The sequence below is a fragment of the Anolis carolinensis genome, chromosome 1 (assembly GCF_035594765.1).
Source record: "Anolis carolinensis isolate JA03-04 chromosome 1, rAnoCar3.1.pri, whole genome shotgun sequence".
Classification (NCBI taxonomy): domain Eukaryota; kingdom Metazoa; phylum Chordata; class Lepidosauria; order Squamata; family Dactyloidae; genus Anolis; species Anolis carolinensis.
In genome coordinates, this window is record NC_085841.1 from 48207166 (window position 1) to 48228642 (window position 21477).

At 40.2% G+C, this 21477-nt stretch overlaps 1 protein-coding gene and 1 long non-coding RNA gene across 2 annotated transcripts in view; one reads left to right on the top strand and one right to left on the bottom strand.

The window, feature by feature from the left end:
* Positions 1 to 1657: 1657 nt before the first annotated feature.
* LOC134297085 (uncharacterized) lies at positions 1658 to 4747 on the bottom strand. The gene is made up of 2 exons (XR_010003813.1): positions 4632 to 4747; positions 1658 to 2224 (listed from the first exon to the last, which is right to left on the bottom strand). It is a non-coding gene; the product is annotated as an uncharacterized LOC134297085 (long non-coding RNA).
* Positions 4748 to 4804: 57 nt separating this feature from the next.
* Positions 4805 to 21477, top strand: part of aars2 (alanyl-tRNA synthetase 2, mitochondrial) — a 35650-nt gene continuing 18977 nt past the window's right edge. Inside the window, exons 1-11 of the mRNA XM_003215913.4 lie at positions 4805 to 5057; positions 7107 to 7295; positions 8373 to 8518; positions 9927 to 10121; positions 10364 to 10508; positions 12601 to 12746; positions 14350 to 14449; positions 14609 to 14647; positions 16963 to 17074; positions 18364 to 18491; positions 20788 to 20929. Of these exons, the coding sequence (XP_003215961.2) occupies positions 4821 to 5057; positions 7107 to 7295; positions 8373 to 8518; positions 9927 to 10121; positions 10364 to 10508; positions 12601 to 12746; positions 14350 to 14449; positions 14609 to 14647; positions 16963 to 17074; positions 18364 to 18491; positions 20788 to 20929 (1579 nt within the window). The 5' untranslated portion in view covers positions 4805 to 4820. The remainder of the gene's footprint in view (positions 5058 to 7106; positions 7296 to 8372; positions 8519 to 9926; positions 10122 to 10363; positions 10509 to 12600; positions 12747 to 14349; positions 14450 to 14608; positions 14648 to 16962; positions 17075 to 18363; positions 18492 to 20787; positions 20930 to 21477) is intronic.

The window sequence follows — 21477 nt, forward strand, 5'->3', positions numbered from 1 at the left end:
GCTTCTTCTATTCACTTGGGCAAGGGAATTCTCTCTTCCCCAAATGCTTCTACAATCTCGCTTTCTCCTCCACCCACACATTTGCCTCCTTCACACTCCCTTTTTTGTTTATCTGCCTTGGTGAAATTTATCTGCATTTTCCCACAAACTCTTGGACAAACATTGTTTCTCTCTCTTTTTCTCTCTCTCACACATACACAAACACTTCCTCTCCTTCCCTTACATCTTCCTCCCTCCCTCCAAGTGACTTTCACAAACTCACTTTTTTCTTTTACTTTTATTAATGAAAATACATTTCTGTTCTTTCTACTTATTCTAATTTCATTAATTATCATTATAGTATGTTTTGCAATTGTTCATCCACAAACTTTACTGGGCGTTTGATGGTTTGAATCACCCTTATTATTTTTTACACATGAAGCTAAATGGCTTCCACAAATTATCAAGCAGATCATCTTTTACTTGTCCTTTTGCTCATCCTAATTTAAAGGTTTACTTTTCCAACAGGGCTAGAGCCTACATCTCATTTAACTAATTATTTATTGATAAATTCTCTAGTTTTTCCCAGGTTCTGACTATTTTGAGTCTTGCATCACATAACAGGAATAATACAAGACATTTTACTTTCCAAATCCTTATTCTTACTTTTGGATGCAGAAATTGTTAGTAGAGCATCCCTGAAATGTACTGTTTTCCCCACTATTTGGCTTATCTAACTTCATTCTAGTGACAAGCAAGAGAAGCTTTTGAATAATTAGTCCCCATGAACAAAGCCCCACTTAAACGAATTCACAACATCGCACTTTACTCTTCTCTCTGTTGGAAATAACATGAATTCCTACCTCACTCTAATTATCTTAGAGAATGTTTAGCACTTTGTCCATTTACGCTCCCAAATGGCATTACAATACATATCTTTTTACTTTTGCCTAGACCCCCCTCCCACTTTATTCACTTTGTTACTAAACTGTGGTCCTTTTATGTTTTTTATTATTATTATATTGTATTCCTTGGTTTTAATGTGTTTTATCTGTTTGAAGATGCTGTTTTTATATGTATTTTACCTTACTCATTATTTGTTCTTTGGACTTAGCCGCCCTGGATCCCTGCGGAGAGATAGAGGTGGGATAGAAAAATAAAGTTGTTATTATTATTATTAAAATGTGGCTTAGGAAGAACTTAAACATTAGAAAGAACTTCCTGCCGATAAGAGCTATTTGACAGTGGAAAGTGCTGCCTCGGAGTCTCTTTCTCTGGAGATTTTTAAGCAGAGACTGGATGGCTATCTGTCAGGAGTGCTTTATTGTGTCTTCTTGCATGGCAGGAGGGAGCTGGACGAGATGGCCCTTGGGGTTTCTTCAAACGCTAGGCTTTTGTGTGTGCAAGGATTCAGATCAGTGTTTTGCTCAGTGACGTTTCCTGCTTGGCAGCCTCTTATGTCTCCAGACCAACAGTAGTCCCTCAGGTCGGTGTAGCCTTGCGGTTCCTTCGATTAACAACAATTTGTTTAATTGTTCTCCACCTCCATGGTTCAAGTCCCGCGGGCGCTGCCTGGCCTTTTTGTGTCTCCTGTTTGGATGACCCATATTCATACTTGTATGTTTCCAAAACCAAACAATTACAGTGTTTGTCGTTGCATGAAAATCTGAGATACCAGTCAGCGTTCTTCAGTTTTTATTTGTATTTCAAAAGGCTGGCCTGACAAAGAAACTAATGGACCACCCCCCACATGCATTTTGTGTCTTAAATTGCCAGCACTGAAACTGGAAACTGGTTCAAATATCTGAGAAACTTGAAGTTTGGTTTAGGATGTTGTGCAGTCACCACATCTTTATTGCGAGATCAACTTGGAAGGTAGTTTGTGCAATGAATCCATCCGATGTCACTATGTAACAGTTTTTGTTCCTGGGTTATAAAAGTCATTCCCTAATTAGTTCTATCACGAAAACATGGAAAAAGTGTATTAAACTGCAAAAACTTTGTTTTTGCGGGACATCCTGCAACACATTTTGCTATAGTTTTTCAATGAATATCTCACAGAGTCTCAACCAATTCAACATAGTTTGTAGTAGTGACAAAAATGAAGTTTCTGGAGTATTACAACTACTTTAAAAGTAAGTACCACATAATTAAACAGGAAATAACACTTTCAAACCAGGAACAGAAAAAAATCTAACTTTATTACATGGTGTTATTTATCTTGCTCTCTGGAATAGTTGTTTCCCTGGAATTAAAACAAACACAAATAGAAATGATCATCTGAAAAAGTATTTGCCTGACTTATCCTGGTCTTATAAAACACACACAGATGCTAATGAACGAAGTACTTTATGATTCATTTCAGCCATTCGTGACAGATAGATATGATATGGTTGTCTATATATATAAAAATGTAATGTTTGTTTTACTATGGAGTAAACAACAAAACCACTGAACCAAATCACACCACATTTGGCCACAAAAGACATAGTCATCCAAAATATATCTTTCAATAAAAAAACCTAGAAAAATAGTCCAAATTACAGAGGATGAGGAAGAGCCTTTCTCCACTTAAATGCCAGTTAGAAAAGTAGGCTCTGCTGCATTTAGCACCCCCCCCCCCCCTTCGTGTCCTAGCAACTCCCTCAGCCAAGATGGTGCACAGGGCACAGGCAGTTAGGCCTCTTCGACATGGCCTATAAAATATAGATTATCTGATTTGAACTGGATATATGGCAGTGTAGACTCAAGCTCCTTCCACACAGCTATATTACTCAGAATGCCAAGGCAGGATAATCCACAGTATCTCCTTTGAACTGGATGATCTAGAGTTCATACTGCCATATAATCCAGTTCAGTGTAGATTTTATACAGCTCTGTAGGAGGGGCCTCATATAATCCAGTTCTAAACAGATAATATAAGGTTGTAAATATAATATGAAATAATTACTGTGGTATAATAATACAGAACAATATAATATCTAAAACCAGGACAGTAAATAAAGAGCAACACTCTGAAAGTAGGGAAATTGGGAATTCCAGAAAGGAAACAATCAGAGCCAGCTAACACCTCCCAACAAAGGATTCCCCCAGGCAGGAAGCAGACAGGCTTTGAAGCTGCAAGGCCATTAAATGCTAATCAAGGTGGCTAATTGCAGCATTCATACCTGCCGCACCGAGATTATTAATTGCTTTTCAAACTGGCCAACCAAGGATTCTGCAAGGTAGAAAGTGGTCAGGCTTGCAAGCAGCAAGGCTATTCAGTGCTATTCAACCTGCTAACCAAGATTTCCCCTAGGTGAAAGACCCCCAAGTTTGAAGCCACGAGGCTACTCGGTCCCATTCAACCTGGCCTATGTAGAAAGCGGCCAGGCTTTTAAGCTGCAAGACTATTCAGTGCAATTCAAGCTGGCCAAACAATAATTCCCCTACAAAGGAAGTATCCAGGCTTTAAAGAAGCTCTTTGATTGAGAGTGCTACTCCAGCTACTCCAGAAAACAGCCAGGCTTTGAGGCTGTAAGGCTATTCACTGCTATTCCACCTGGCCAACAAATGATTCCCATAAGCCACAGCAACACGTGGCCGGGCAAAGCTAGTAATTTATATAATCATAACTGGATTGAGATTGATATGGGAATCAGATTAAGGGTTTAAAAAAGAAGAGAAATGATGGGACTTAATTTCCCATTTACAAATTAATATATATGAGAGTGCTAATAATATTGGAATCCATTTTTAATGACCAACTGAATTAAATAAAAGGGCAAGTTTCTAAAATCTATTAGATAATTCAGGAAGTAAAATTTGGAACATTAAATGAATAGAGGCAAGTATGGGAATTAGATCTAGGGTTTTAAACCGAAGAGAAACAATTGGACAATTTGGAAAACCCATGTGTATAAATAAATTTCAGCACAACTGAGAGCAAATGCTTTGAAAATTGGTCATAGATGGTACTATTATCCACTTTAACATCATAGTTTAGAAACTCCATGATTGGAGAAAATATGGAGGGAGTGGAGTGACATTATTCCTTAATAATTTTAATTGTACATTTTTCCACTTATGTATTTAAAAAATTCTTATAAAATTAAATCATAGAATTATAAAGTTAGGAGTTGTAATTTAATAAGGCATCAGCCCTCATTGGAAGGGAAGGCTGTAGAACTACAACTCTTTTAACTCTATAGCATGGAGTCCTGGCATTTAAAGTGGTGTCAAATCGTATTATCCAATAGTGTAGATGAACTGTTTAGAATGGTATAGATTTAGATTATGGGTGGGAAGGTGAGAAGTCATATTTTATGTATTTGTGGAGCAGAATAGAATATGTATTTTCAAAGGTTTTTATGGCCAATTGCTACATTAACATTTGCCTCCAACAGACAATTTTTTTCTCCCACCCTGGACCTTCCACAGATATATAAACCCCTCTTGCCTAGTTTCCAACATCTCACAACCTCCGAGGATGCCTGCCATAGATACAGGCGAAACGTCAGGAGATAATGCTTCTGAAACATGGCCATACAGCCCGGAAAACTCGCAGCAATCCAGAATACACCAACAGAATTTAGCTTTAGTAGATAGGACAGTTGTTTAGTAGGTTTCTGTATGTATTTATTTCTTTAGAAATAAAAAAGAAATTTTGCTACCGGTAAGAGAATGTTTTAAGCAGCCACTCTGTTCGGAGTACACCAAATTCTACAGGCGGGATCAACCATAGCAAAAAAGTCAGATGCAATCCCGCAATTCTCAGCCGGCAGAGCCCTTTATATACTTTCTCGTTTCATAGTTCTTTGGTCATTTCGAACCCTGAGGCAGAGATTCCGCCCTCAGTGAAGATGGCGGCGGCGGCGGCGGCAGTCCAGGCTTCGGCGCGGCGTTTCCTTCGCCTGCCCCCGGCTTGGTCCTGCCGCTCCTGCCAGACTTGCCGGGCGGCCTCCCTGTCCTCCGCGCGGGTGCGGCAGAGCTTTATTCGGTTCTTCCAGGAGAAGTATGGGCACCAGGTGGTGGCATCGTCCCCTGTGCGACCGCGGGCGGATCCCGGGCTGCTCTTCGTCAACGCGGGGATGAACCAGGTGCGCTATCAAAAACGGCGCGGGTGAAAACACAGGCTCTGCAGAACAGTTCCTACCTCGCATGGCTGCGGAGACTATGTCGGGCTGGGGTGTTCCCTTCCACCTTTTCATTATTAGAGCCCTCTTCTGATGGCGCTGCTCCTGTTAAACTTCTCCACGTGATGGGAGGAGATAGTTTACTCATCAGTTAGAATCCTAGAGATACCCCAAGGGCCATCTAATCCAACCCCATTCAGCGAAGTAGGAATGCACAATCAAAGCACTCCCGACAGATGTTTTTCGAGTCTCTGCTTACAGAGAAGGAGCCTCCACCACACTCCCAGGCAGCATATTACACCACCGAACAGCTCTTACCATCAGGAAGATTTTCTAATGTTGTTTAAATCGTTTTCCTGTTGTTTAAATCCATTGTGTCCTAGACTCTAGTGAGGCAGAAATCAAGCTTGCCGCCTCCTCCTCAATGTAACATCCTTTCAAATATTTAAACATAGCTCTCATATCCCCTCGCAGCCTTCTCTTCTCCAAGCTAGCATACCTGGCTTCTTCAGCCATTCCTCCTTGGGCTCGGTTTCCAAACCCTTCATCATGTTGGTTGCCCCACTCCATACCAGTATCCTTCTTGAATTGTGCCCAGAACTAGACACAGTGTCATTCCAGGCGAGGTCTGACCGAAGCAGAAGAGAATGGGACTATGACCTTCCTCGATCTGGACACATAACTACTATTGATGCAGCCTAGAATCACATTGGCCTTTTTAGCTGAGTTACTGAAGCCATCTTGTGTGTCTTCTGGCACTTTGAAATCAACATGCTTATGATAGTGAAGTACTCCTTTAATCCAAAGTTGAAAGCAGGAACCCCCTTCCAACAGAGAGGGCGAGGAAGGACACTATGAAAGTTGGATCTTCAAACTGTTTCTTGCGGGGCCATAACAATAACGACAAAATGCATACAGGAATGCAATCAAAGGTTTTCTCGCAATCTGAAATGGGGTTGCAAGGCTTTTTATCACTTTCACAGAAAGTTGAAAACACATTCTTATTGGTCTTCAAAGGTCAATCATTTCTTTGGTCTAAAATTTATTATGTCACAAGCATTTTAATTAACATACATTTCCATGGGTTTCTCTGTTCTAACAAGCAAAAAGCAACACATGATTCTTTAAACAATGGCACTTCCATGTCACTGACCCTGAGCATTGTATCCGCAAGCCAGGCTTATCTACTTCTGTTGCAAGCATAACTCCAAACATCTGGGAAACTTGGGGAGCACTAGCTAACCAGTTCTGTCCTGATGTATTTATCTTTGAAAAGTAACTTCCTCTCTTTAGCAGCTCTTTCCCCAAGCATCAGCGTTTTTCAAATTAGGTCAAACAGCAGTAAATCAGGACATACGGGACTTAGAGTCATTGGAAGTATCCCTGAAAATTCTCTTTTAAAACTACGTCCTTTGTTATTTATAACAAATTCAATGCTTAGAAAAGTGAGTGTAAAACAATTGTCAAAATGCCATTATGGATTAACAACATTTGGTATTCAAACAGGAGCCTCAGATGGCAGCAAGATTTACGTTTTGAACTTATTGTAGATACTAATACTGAAGTGTTATGACCAACTGGAATAGAGATTCGTATTTAATGTAGCTAATAAAGTAATTGAGCAAAGTAGCCTGTATTATTAAACCATGGGCTCTTCTACACATCCAAATAACCCAGAATATCAAGGTAAGAATTCCCACCATTTCTGCTCGGAACTGGAATATATGGCAGTGTGGATTCAGATAACCCAGTTCAAAGCAGATATTGTGATAATATCTGCCTTGGTATTCTGGGTTATAAGGCCGTGTGGAAGGGCCCAAAATGAAATTATGGTTTTGGCCCATTGCCATGTACATGCTGCACTCTCATTTCCCATCCAGATATGGGAGAATGGGTTTTCTTTTCGCTAGCATCAGTTTAGATTTAGATCTGACAGATTCTGGGATGCCTTTCCCTCAAGCACAGCTCTGATGTGTGAGAGATTTACTTTCTATTCCCTTCTTATCTTTCGAGTTCAAGCCCATTTTTCTGGGCACAGCAGATCCCCGGAGTGAGATGACACGTTACCGGCGAGTGGTGAACAGCCAGAAGTGTGTGCGTGCAGGTGGGAAGCACAATGATTTGGAAGATGTGGGCCGAGACGTTTACCATCATACATTCTTTGAAATGCTGGGGAACTGGTCTTTTGGAGATTACTTCAAAGTAAGAGATTGAGCTACACTCATAAAGAAAATACTAGATCTTCCTGGTAGTATTTTGATTATGTTGTATACTGTAGAAACAGTTTTTGGGTCGGGTGGTAATGCTTTGTATCTAAATCACCTGAATGACAAATAGAGTCAGGAAACAGTGTCTCCCCATAGAGATGCTCAATGTGTTGTCGAAGGCTTTTATGGCTGGAATCACTGAGTTGCTGTGAATTTTTTGGGCTGTAAGGCCATGTTCCCTCAGACGATGCCGGCCACAGATGCATGCAAAAGTCAGGAGAGAATGCTACTGGAACATGGCCATATAGCCTGAAAAACTCACAACAACCCAGAGTCAGAAAAATCTTTTGTTTGCTCACCTTTGTTGAGGAAAAGACACTTTGTACAGAAAAATATCTGAATGAGAAGAATATTATTTTCCCCTGCTTTCTGTAGACAGAGTATTGTCCTCTATGGGGTGTTTTAACTTGATAGACATTCCTCTTTTATTCATTCCACATCCTGGTATCCTGCAAATGTACATTGTTCTCAGCCCATATGACTTTACCCAAGTTGGGGAAAGCTGCTGTAAATAATATGAATCAGAGCAAGCATATAAAAAGGGCATCTTGCATTCATGATCTAATCTAATAGTTTATTCATAAATCTAATAGTTTGTTCCAAGTATGTACAGTATTCTGTTAAATAAATGGAACTTGTATAAATGTTGATGTTAAGTTTCCATTGATTTAATAGATCTGTTCTAATTAGGGCAAACAAATAGATTTACTGTTAATTTCACTTTTTATCTGATTATTTGCAATTGAACTTTCCCTTTCAAGGGATTCATTGTGTTAAACATGGTAACTTAATGGAAAGTGTGTGTTGTCCACAGTCTCCCAGTGAACAAGTGATTGAGCAGGAATCTTCTTGAATATTTTGTTTCAGGGCATTACACTTCCCTCTGTATCACCCTGTCTTCAGTTGTAAGATAAAGAAACCACATCCATCTCTTTTGCATTAAAGAAGTAGCTTTCTTATCCAGACGTTTGGTTATAATGTACCATCATTTCATTACTGTCTTCATCCCCAGGAAGAAGCCTGTAAAATGGCATGGGAGCTTTTAACAGAAGTCTATGAAATCCCAAAGGATCACCTCTATGTGACCTATTTTGGAGGCAATGCCGCACTTGGTCTGAGTGCAGATGAAGAGACCAGGGAAATTTGGCTTAACCAGGGGTATGTATGCGAGAGAAAAAAGAGAGACCAATTTACAAAAATGTGATTCAGTTTTTACCAGAGCTCTTTGTAGTAATGCTTCTTATTCTATATGGATTTATGTTGTCGAAGGCTTTCATGGCCAGAATCACTGGGTTGCTGTGACCTTTCCAGCTGTATGACCATGTTCCAGAAGTATTCTATCCTGACATTTTGCCCACATCTATGGCAGGCATCCTCAGAGGTTGTGAAATCTGTTGGAAACTAGGCAAATGGGGTATATATATATCTGTGAAATGTCCAAGGAGGGAGAAAGAACTCTTGCCTGTTTGAAGCAGGTGTGAATGTTGCAATTGGCCAGCTTGATTAGCATTGAATAGCCTTGCAGCTTCAAAGCCTGGCTGCTTTCTGCCTGGGAGTATCTTTGTTGGGAGGTGTTAGCTGGCCCTGACTGTTGCATGTCTGGAATTCCCGTCTTCTGAGTGTTGTTCTTTATTTATTGTACTGATTTTAGAGGTTTTTAAAATAATAAACCTGCCATAGATGTGGGTGAAACATCAGGAGAGAATGCTTACGGAACATGGCCATACAGCCTGGTAAACTCACAGCAGTCTATATGGATTATTTGACACAGTTGGAATTTAGCCAGTGGTGGATTGGATAGTTGATTTAATATGTACAAAACTTTAAGCAAATAATGAGTACTGTAACTAAACATGACACCAGCAATATAAAAAGGGAAAGATTTAACAATCTATAGTTGGAATCTAATTATTAGTCCCAAACGAGAATACAGTAAACCTATTGAATTAGTGTGATTTACTCAAGTATTAGTTTGCCATTCAGCTTTTTATTCAATGAGCCTACTATTGTTGACTCTTGTAGTTCAGTTTAAGTCTACATATTGACATGAGATGAGGCCTGGGATATAAAAGAGACTGGAATTCATAAAGGTTGGATGCTATCCATCCCTGGTGAGATGCCTCAGTCAAAATATTGGCCAAGTTGTAATAGTGACAAAAAGTGACATACTCTGCAGTTTTCTTTTTCATTTTAATAACAGTATGGTAAAGAAGTATAAGAACAATAAACTAACACTATAAGCAACAAAGTTAAGTGATATTTCTCTTTTGAGTCAGTTTGGTAAAGTGGTTTGAATGCTGGACTAACATTCTGAGAGACCAAGATTCAAATCCCTTCTCAATCATGGAAACCTACAGGGTAGCCTCAGGCATGTCTCAGGCTAACCCCCTCTGAATAATATTTGACAAGAAAACCCCATTATAAGTTTGCCTTGGAGTTGCCATAAGCTGGAAATGACTTGAAGGAACAAGTCGTCTATCCAACTCTTTGGGATTTGAAGAACCAGGCACTTAGACAAAGGATTGATTGCTCTGCCCCTATTCGCTGTTCTCTTTTTGCTTTGCAGGCTGTCTCCCAGCCATGTACTTCCCTTTGAAATGAAAGACAATTTCTGGGAAATGGGCGATAGTGGCCCCTGTGGCCCCTGCACAGAAATCCATTATGATCACATAGGTGGTGGCAGGAATGCAGCAGCAATGGTGAACAAGGGCAACCCCGACGTGGTGGAGATTTGGAATTTGGTTTTTATGCAATACAACAGGTAGGAAATGATGGGATTACTTGGGTTCTGGGCTCATGCTAAGGCTTCACTTCTTATAAGGAGACTTACCTGCTGCTGTGTTCTGGTTGTGATTCTTTTATCAGTTTTTCTCTGACTTTTCCCTTCCATCACTTTCTGTTATATTTCCGTTTGCACAAGATGTTTCATGAATAAAACTTTAGCTTCCCGCTCATATCTGTCTTTTCCCCTCTTCCTTTCATTGGTGACTGGTGTATTGCCAGGGAGGCAGATGGACGGCTACATCAGTTGCCTCAGCATCACGTTGACACAGGAATGGGCCTGGAAAGGTTGATGACTATCCTGCAGAACAAGCGCTCAAATTATGACACTGACCTCTTCACGCCAATCCTGGATGCAATCCATAAGGTAATTATCAAGATACCTGAAGAACATCAGCTGAAACTTCCATGGGAAGGTTTATATGTAAAAACTATAATACCCACTTGGTAGGCTCTAGCCTGCATGACCTTTATTGATATCTGTCAAAGATCTGTCATAGATCTGTGTTCATAGATCTTTCATAGACCTGGGTTACTGGGAATCAAATTCTGATATTGGTAACTAAGAGAAATTGTAAGTAGTTGGATAGCTATTCACCAAGGAGGAATAATTGCCTCTTACAGGTGAGCAGAGAGTTTACAGTGACTCGCTTCTTTATTGGTTTTTCATTTAGCTGGAAAGCACACCCAATGTGAGCAAAGAATAATGTTGCTTGATCACAGCTGCATAGCCTTGTCTCTTTAGACCTGGCATGGGCAAGGGTAACTCTCCAGAAGTATTTGACCTACAATGCCCATCAGCCCTAACCCAAATAGCCAGTGGTTTGAGTTTAAAAAGGTAAAGATTTCCCCTTGACATTAAGTCCAGTCATGTCTGACTCTGGGGGGTGGTGCTCACCTCCGAGGTCATGTGGCTGCCATGACTGCATGGAGCACTGTTACCTTCCCGCTGGAGCAGTACCTATTGATCTACTCACATTTGCATGTTTTTGAACTGTTAGATTGGCAGAAGCTGGGGCTAACAATGGGAGCTCAGCACACTCCCTGGATTCAACCCGCCGACCTTTCGGTCAGCAAGTTCAGCAGTCCGTGGTTTAACCCACTTCGCCATCGGGGGCTCCGGGGTTTGAGTTTATGATAGTCCAAAAAGAGGATCACTGTTGCCTATCCCAATTTCAAAGACTTTTGACACTCTTCAACAGCCACCCATGCTCTGGAATAAAGTCATCAATGCTTCAGCACTACCTCAGCAAGGTTTGCAATGCAATCCTGTACTTGTCTGCTCAGAGGTAAGCCTTGTTCAGTTACTGCTTGATGAATAGCATTGATAATGGACTCAATTACATCGAGAGGTTGTGTGCTCTCTTTTTCTGGACATCTCCAAAAAGAGGCTAGATAGGTGACGACCCTGCATTAACAGGTGGATTGGAGTTGATACTTTATAGGGATCCTTCCAACTGCAATAGAGTCTCACTTATCCAACATAAACGGGCCAGCAGAATGTTGGATAAGGAAAAATGTTGGATAATAAGGAGGGATTAAGGAAAAGCCTCTGGTGGCTCAGTGTGTTAAAGCGCTGAATTGCAGACCGAAAGGTCCCAGGTTCAAACCCGGGGAGCGGAGTGAGAGCTGTTAGCTCCAGCTTCTGCCAACCTAGCAGTTCAAAAACATGCAAATGTGAATAGATCAATAGGTACCGCTCCGGCGGGAAGGTAACGGCGTTCCATGCAGTCATGCCAGCCACATGACCTTGCAGGTGTCTACGGACAATGCCAGCTCTTTGACTTAGAAATGGTGATGAGCACCAACCCCCAGAGTCAGACACGACTGGACTTAACGTCAGGGGAAACCTTTACCTTTTACTAAGGAAAAGCCTATTAAACGTCAAATTATGTTATGATTTTACAAATTAAGCACCAAAACATCATGTTTTTACAACAAATCAACAGAAAAAGCAGTTCAATATACGGTAACATTATGTAGTAATTATTGTATTTACAAATTTAGCACCAAAACATCGCAATGTATTAAAAACATTGACTACAAAAACATTGGCTACTAACAAATTGACTACAAATAAAGATAGAACTGCATAATATGAGCAATGAATAACAATTATCCTATTAGGTATTCTCACCCTAAACTGGCTAAAAACCTCAAGAAATCAAAATCAGAAGTAGTTTTCCATCCACTTCCTTGGAGGACATCTATTTCCACTTACCTTTTGGTGCTAGAGTCTTGCAGCTGGAGTATCCCCTGTTAACCAGCCCTTGTCATTATAATATCTTCTTAATATTAAACTGAAATCCTCTTTTCTGCAGTTTTTGTTCTGGGACCTTTGGAGAGAAATTGGACTGGATCATTTGAAAGAAACATCTGCCACATGAATTGCAGAGAATTGTACAACACGGTTTTCCATTTAAGGTTTCTAAAACATATCCGTGTTCATTTTTTTCCAGGGTTGTGGTGGGCCCAACTACCAGGGCTTGGTTGGAGAAGCCGACGCTGGTGGTGTGAACATGGCCTACAGAGTGGTGGCAGATCACGTGCGAACCCTGTCCATATGCATAGCTGATGGTGTTTATCCAGGCATGTCTGGTGCCGAGTAAGGAAGAAATGCATTCAAAAGGGTTGGTGGGGACCAAAAGGCGAGTCGGGTCTTTGGCCCCCTCTACACTACCATATAATCCAGATTATTAAAGCAGATAATCCACATTATCTGCTTTGAATTGGATTATATGAGTCTACACTGCCATAAAATCCAGTTCCGTGCAGACAATCTGGATTTTATATGGCATTTCCTGCTTGGCAGGGGGTTGGACTAGATGGCCCTTGAGGTCTTTTCCAACTCTATTATTCTATGATTCTGTGTGTAGAAGGGGCCTTAGAGGAGCTTGGGTAGGATGGAGATCTGGACCAATTTTGAAAGAGAAAGCTATCTGGACACAACAAATGGAATCACAGGCAGAGAGACTACACAGTCTTGAGTAGAGTTAGAAAATACAGTAGAGTCTCACTTATCCAACATAAACGGGCCGGCAGAACGTTGGATAATAAGGAGGGATTAAGAAAAAGCCTATTAAACATCAAAATAGGTTATGATTTTACAAATTAAGCACCAAAACATCATGTTATACAACACATTTGACAGAAAAAGTAGTTCATTGCACATTAATGCTATGTAGTAATTACTGTATTTACAAATTTAGCACCAAAATATCACGATATATCGAAAACATTGACTACAAAAATGTGTTGGATAATCCAGAATGTTGGATAAGTGAGTGTTGGATAACTGAGACTCTACTGTATGTGGATTTGTAATAATATCTATGTCTTGTTTTCATGGGCCTTCTCATTTTTATACACATAACATATCCATGATGTATAAAATGGATTAGGCTGAAGGACAGTTACTGTTTCAAAATCATCAGGTGAAACTTCATGGTTGAGTGAGGGTCTGAACCTGAGTATCCTCAGGGCTAGTTTACAGCTGCTACACCAAACTGACTGTGGGGAAAAGATGTTTTTTGAAAATATTTTTTATTCAAACATACAGGAAAAATAGAGTACCTGAACATTCTAAACAGCTATCTACTGAAAGTGCTACTAAAAGTACTCTATGGTCCTTTCTACATTGCCAAATAATCTAGGTTATCAAAGCAAAACATTCACTAAGACAGTGGTTCTCAACCTGGGGGCCCCAGATGGTTTTGGCCTACAACTCCCAGAAATCCTAGCCAGTTTACCAGCTGCACTAAAATAATCCAGATAATTGAACTGGATTATTTTAGTCTACACTGCCATATAATCCAGTTCAAAGCAGATAATGAGGATTTTATACAGCTGTATAGAAGGGGCCTATGACTCTCAAACGCATTGCCTGCTAATTTTAACTACTTATTTGTCACTCCCTTTAGGTGTCACTTTATTTCTGCCCTTCTGTTCTTAATATCACTTTTCTAATTCAAAAAGCAAACAATTAGAGATTGTCCCCATCTTAGCTATAAAAAAGGAAAATTGATATCTGGGAAAAAGGAGAAGTTGATTGTAAATCTGACAATGATTGTTCATGTGTGTGAGAAGCTAACTGGATAAATGCTTTGGGGGATATGACTTGAGAGGCTTTGTGACTTTTGGATGGGAAAAGTGAAATATCCTTCTGGCCCAGAGTGCTAACTTTGAATGAACAACTTTCTCGCTTGCAGGCTTGTTCTGCGTCACATCTTGCGTAGGGCTGTGCGATTTTGCTCTGAGGTTCTCCATGGTTTCCTGGCCAACTTGGTTCCTGTTGTTGTAGAAATCCTGGTAATTAAGACCTTATTTTTCTGTCTGCAGTCTTTTTAGAGTAATTGTTGACTTGAAAGGCTCTGAGATAACTCGGAAAAATAATAAAAAGGCATCAAGTGGGACCTTGGGATTATGTACAGTGATGCCATTTAATAGTCAATGATTCTTCCTTTGCAGGGAGATGCTTATCCAGAGCTACACAGGGATACAGACAAGGTGAGCAGCTGAAATAGACTCCAAGTTGTGTCTAGCAAAGATGTGGAATATATTGTCATTTGAAAACATTTAATTTGAATGTTGAAAGGAAACATATTCAAAGCATTATGTAAAAATCATTTTATTGTAATATTTATAATAATGGAAATAGCCTAGCATAATTTGCCCCTTATATTTAATTCAAACATGACTACACTTGGAAGAACAATATTTTTAAAAGACACATGCCGGAAGAGAATTGCTCCATGTATTATATTGCGATACACAACTGTGCAGAGAGTTTGGGCCATTTCCTCGTCCAACATGAAAGTGTTGTGTTTTGGGTCACATAAAGTGAGGCATCATTAATTCTCACATGTCCATGCATCTGGTAAACGGACCAGAATTCATGATCATTTATGTAGGAAATCACTTTTTTTCAGTCTCATGGTTGTGCAGGATTCTTTTCCTGTCTTTTCATGCACAAATTTTTGCTATCACACACTAATATGCCTGTTCCCCATCACCAGAACATGCTTGAAAGTGCCATATACTGACAAGGGACATGTTAAAATTCACATGATTGTTGTATGTTATTCAAATGTAGGACAAATTGGGACTTTTTCTGTGCTTGCACTGACCATGTTTAATGAAACTGATCACTCTTACTACTAATTAGAATAACTAAAACTCTGGAAGCGACAACCTGATCAGTATGGAATATGAATACAGATCTATAAAATCCAGGTTTTCTCTTCCACATTGCCCAGGCCAATACTGGGCATTTTATTTTTCAATATATAAACCAGGCTGTAGGTACAATTAAAATAGCTGTGTTTCAGATCTCCCAGTGTTTGTTTTTTTATTTTAAAAAACCCCCACAACATCTATAGCATTCTTTATTCTGTTCTGGCAAGCACAATTCATTTACCTTCTGATCTTTTGTTGGATTTCTCCAACACAGGAAAAGTCCACTGAGTTTCCTATTTCACTTTGGCCTATAGCCTTATTGTCTGTTCTCTTATAGTTAAATGAATCAAATCCAATGAACTTAGCCACCCTGAATCCCTTCAGGGTGAGAGGATGGGTTAAAAATAAACTTTTATTATTTATTATTCATTATGATGGAAGACCAAAAAAAAAATAGCAACCACCGTATTCCCAAATCTGCCTTTTTATTTTTTTTATATATTTGTAATATTTCTATCCTGATTGTCCTCTACTTATTTCAAGTCCTCCTCCCTTCTCTATTCTCACAATAACCCTGTGAGATGAGAGCTTGGCCCATCATAGTTGGTGAGGACTTGTACTTGGAATTCTGAAGTCCCAGTCCAACACTTAAGCAACTGTACTTCATTATCTACATTATTCACTTGATTCACAAACTAACATAAAAGGAGTAGGGTCTAGCACAGGGGTCCTCAAACTTTTAAAGCCGAGGGCCGGTCCACAATCCTTCAGACTATGGAGGGGCCGAATTATCATTTGGAAAAAAACCCGAACAAATTCCTATGCACACTGCACGTGTCTTATTTGTAGTGCAAAACAACAACAACAATGAAAGAACAATACAATGTTTAAAAATGAAAACAATTGTAACCAACATAAACCTATCAGGATTTCAATGGGAAGTGTTGGCCTGCTTCTGGCCAATGAGATAGTCAAGTTAATTAGGATTGTTGTTGTTGTTGTGTGCCTTCAAGTCACACTTGGGCGAGCCTAAGTCTGAAATTATTTATTTATTCATTTACTACATTTATTTACTACATTTATATCTCGCCCTTCTCACCCCGAAGGGGCCTCAGAGCAACTGTATGTACATACAATATATTATATTAGTAGCATAGCACAATATTAGCATTATATATTACTATATTGAACTATACCACTATACTGTAATATTATATGTAATATATATCATATAATTAATATTATTATATGGTATTATTAATATTATATTGTATAACATTATAATATTTTATCAATATTATATGTATATATAATATATTATATTATTTAAAATGATATAAAAATATATTATAAAACTGAGGGTGGGGGCCAGGTAAATGACCTTGGAGGGCCGCATCCGGCCCCCGGGCCTTAGTTTGGGGACCCCTGGTCTAGCAAGTGAGTCAGGCTCTCTTCCATGTCTTCACTATAATCATGAATAAGTGTTGCTAATCTATACTATACAGTGAAATCTATAGAATGGTTTGTAATTTCTTGGCTTGCTTTTTCATTAAAGATTCTGGCTTGCTTTAAAACCTTTTCTGCTTCTTCTTTTGAATAAAGGGTTTAATTACTTGCCCCTGAACCTGTCTTTGATCTTTCTACAGGTTATGAACATTATCAGTGAAAACGAGGCTGCATTTCTGTCTTCCCTCATGCAGGGACGCCATGTCATAAACAGAGCACTGCAGCAGATGGATCATTCCAAAGTCTTCCCAGGTAAATTTCCGCCCTTTTTCCCCATAATAGTTGAAGTCAGGTAGAGAACCCAGTTACACGCAGGTTGTGATTCTTTTCTTGTTTTCAGTTTTCTTATTTTTTTCCCTCTGGAAAGAGCAAAGAGAACATCCATGAAAGTAAACAGAGTTCAAGTTCAAATGTCATACAGCAATAGAACTGCATTATTTATTCCTCTTGACCTTTTAATTTCCACAAGAATTCAAGTGTATTGCTACTTGTCTTAACAAGTATTTAAACACATAGAAGGTTGTTAATTTGTTTTATTTCAGCATGGTCTTTTAAGCCAAGAGTTTTACAGGACTTTGAAGTACAACATAATTTGTATTAATTCAACAAAAATTCATTTTTCAGATTAGGATTTGCAAAATTACTTGTTTTGCACCATCTCTCTAAATCCCCTCCAGCCAGCATGATCAGTATATACCAAAATAATTCCTTCAATCTCTGATGGAGAGACAAAATATTTCTGAATAAAACAAGCTAAGGAGCAAACAGTAGGACAATCCCATCAGCCATTCTCCATTCTCCAGTAATTATGCTTTTTTATCTCATGTCGAAAGAATTGCATAACTAAGTATAAAAATGATAAAATAGAGAGAGCACAAGTGGCTAAATAATTTTAGGCCAAAAACAGGCAACAGTGACCACATTGTCTGTAGCTTTAAACCATGGGCAAGCATTCAGATATGGAGGTATTTGTTCTGCTCCACAGTCACACAAGGTGGAGGATTCTTCTAGGTAGTGCCATTTTGACAGGTTGTCTTTTGATCAGCCAACTCCACTTCTGAGTTTGTTCAGGGACTTCCAAGTTTCGCATTCTTGGTTTGTCTCTGGAGGCAGACCCTCATGAGGGGCCATCCATTTGGGATTTCCTGGTTTAACTTCCCAGAAGGATACTCTTGTTGTTGCTGCGGGAACAATAATAAGAGTGGTGGTTCTCATGAAGCTTTTCCTTGATTTAAGTCTTCTGATAAGAGGCTGATAGCCATGCAGTGGATGGCTTTCACAGTGTTCAATCTTATTTCTCTCGCAGTTAGCAGCAACTTCCTGTTGCACAATGGAAGGGGTGGCAATGCCAGCTAGCTTATAGAGTCTATCAACAGGTATAGGTTTGAGGCATCCTGTGATTATTTTGCATGTTTCGTTAAGTGCTATATTCACCTGCTTCGCATGGACAGATTTGTGCAAGTTGTGTAAGACAAGGCCAGGGCTGATGTAATTATGCTGTATTTATGCCGTCTTCTCCCCACCTCACCCTTCTCTTGCAGTGGAAATTGCCTGGTCCCTCTATAGCAATTTGGGATTCCCCCTGGATCTCATTGCCTTAATGCTTGAAGAAAAGGGAGTGCAGTTGGATAAGGCTGCTTTGGACTGTCTGGCACAGGAAGATGCTGAAGTAAGATGCAAATCTTACCTCTTTTGTCAGTCAAATTCTTTTCTTGTGGTGGTTAACTGCTTTCAAGTTTACTTCATCTTACAGTCAACCTATGAATGACAGATCTCCAAGTCACCAGCAGCCCTTTCAGACTCAGGGCCATGGCTTCTCAGATTAAGTCTGTTCATTTGGTCAGAGTACTGAGACGGCTTTGGTCGCCTTGGTGGATGACCTCTGCAGGGAACTAGACAGGGGGAGTGTGACCCTGCTGGTTCTCTTGGACATCTCAGCGGCTTTCGATACCATCGACCATGGTATCCTTCTGGGACGGCTTTCCGGGATGGGCCTTGGGGGTACTGCTCTGCAGTGGCTCCAGTCCTTCCTGGAGGGCCGTTCCCAGTTGGTGAAGCTGGGGGACACCTGCTCGGACCCCTGGCCATTGACCTGTGGGGTCCCGCAAGGTTCCATTCTGTCTCCCATGCTTTTCAACATCTACATGAAACCGCTGGGCGAGGTCATCCGGAATTTTGGAGTGCGGTGCCATCTCTACGCAGATGACACCCAACTCTACTACTCTTTTCCACCAAACTCTAAGGAAGCCCCCCAGATACTGGACCAGTGCTTGGCAGCTGTGATGGGCTGGATGAGGGTGAATAAGCTGAAGCTTAATCCTGACAAGACAGAGGTCCTCCAGGTCAGTCATATGTCTGATCGGGGTATTGGGTGGCAACCTGTGCTTGACGGGGTCGCACTCCCCCTGAAGGCGCAGGTCCGTAGCTTGGGGGTCCTCCTGGACTCATCGCTGACACTTGATGCTCAGGTGTCGGCAGTGGCCGGGAGGGCCTTTGCACAACTAAAACTTGTGCGCCAGCTGCGACCATACCTCGTGAAGTCTGACTTGGCCATGGTGGTCCACGCCTTAGTTACCTCTAGATTGGATTATTGCAATACGCTCTATGTGGGGCTGCCTTTGAAGACGGCCCGGAAACTTCAATTAGTTCAACGCTCGGCAGCCTTGGTTCTGACGGGAGCCCAATACAGAGAGCAATCAACCCTCCTGTTTAAGGAGCTCCACTGGCTGCCGTTCATTTTCCGGACCCAATTCAAAGTGCTGGTGATTACCTATAAAGCTCTGAACAGTTTGGGACCCATCTACCTTCGAGATCGTCTCTCCCCCTATGAACCTGCACGGTCTCTTCGTTCTTCGGGGGAGGCCCTCCTCTCGCTTCCACCAGCGTCAAAAGCGCAGTTGGTGGGGACGAGAGAGAGGGCCTTCTCTGTAGTGGCCCCCCGGCTCTGGAACTCATTGCCTAGGGAGATCAGGCAAGCCCCCACCTTGATGGCGTTTCGGAAGAGCCTGAAAACCTGGCTTTTCACCCAGGCCTTTGGTTAAGATCGCCTATTCCCATCATAATTACAACTATACTCCTCGACCTTTTGTACTGGTCGCTCTTTTCCTGATTACTTGATATTTAATTCAGGGCTCCTCCCTACCCAATGTGACCTTGAATGAATCTATTGCACTTTATTTAAACAATCTGTAATTTATAATGTGCACCTTGCTTATCCACTATTGCAACCTCATTGTTTTTAATTCGATGTTTTAATACCGTGTTGTGCTTTTGTTTTTTGTTTTTTGTTTTTTTCGGTTGCTGTGTATATATTATTATTGGTTTTGTTCTCTGATGTTTCATATTTTATTTTGTATTGTTTTCTATCCGATTTTGCTGTAAGCCGCCCCGAGTCCCCTTTGGGGGAGATGGAGGCGGGATATAAATAAACTTATTATTATTATTATTATTATTATTATTATTATTATTATTATTATTATTTGGAATATGATCTTCTTCCTGTCCTGCTGCCCTCTACCAAGCAAGCATTATTGTCAAGCAAGCATATAAGGCTGGATCTACAGTGCCTTATAATGCAGTTTAAACTGCATTATATAGGCTGTATAGACCCATATAATGGATCTATACTGCATTATGTAGCTGTGTAGATCAAGCCTGAGCTATCTCTGGTTATGATGTGCCTTACATTGTTTTTAGAAGCATTTATTTTATGAAACATTACTGTGAGATCTTCGCTCAAGAAGCACATCTGGTTATGTTGGGTGGGGGAGTCTGGCAGTTGTATCGCATCACTTTTCTTAGTTTTTCATATGTCTGCTTTAGTAGTCCAAATTCCATAAATGAAATTACACACAGTTTGAACCATTTTGAAATCTGAATCCTGTGTTTTGAACAAAAGGAAGTCATTCAACATAAGCTTGGTCAGTCTGATGTTTTACTCTCTTTCTTTTTCCATACTTTTGCAGCGCAAAGCTCGATCCCAACAGGAGCAGAGTGCTAGGATGTTGCTAGATGTACATTCATTGGCTCAGTTACGACGAGATGGTGTGCCTTCAACTGACGATTCTTTCAAGTATGCTTATGAAATTGGGAAAGATGGAAGATATGGTAAGAAGTAAGACATAATAGATACAGCCTGGGATGTACTCTTAAAGAACACAGAATTAAGATTTACATATGGGAAAACTTTGGGACACTTCGCTCGTGTTTACGTATCTGTCATTCCTTTTTGAATAAAAAGATTAAAAGGATGTTTATTTCTTTTGCCTGCACTTAAATAGAAACAACTAATGCTATTGTAGATCACTAAATCAAAATCAGCATTGTAATACTTTTGACTCATAGTTAATGTGTGCCAAACTATAATGTAAACAAATTTGATCTGTATATTTTCTCCCTACCACTAGAAAATGAAAGAGAAGAAAGGGGACACACAAATAGCCATGATCATTAGCACGACCAGCCATACCTGGTGGAATGGGACAGTTCATTTGGGCAGCTAATATCAGTTGTCATGAAATGGAAATGCATCACTTGTTTTGAGTTGTTATTGTTGTTATATGTTTACCACAAGGAAGTGGAAGAGGTCCTTGTAAGTTCTTTTTCAGCTGTCAAAAAAGTCTTTATTAGTCTTCCATTCTGTGCTCCTGATGAGA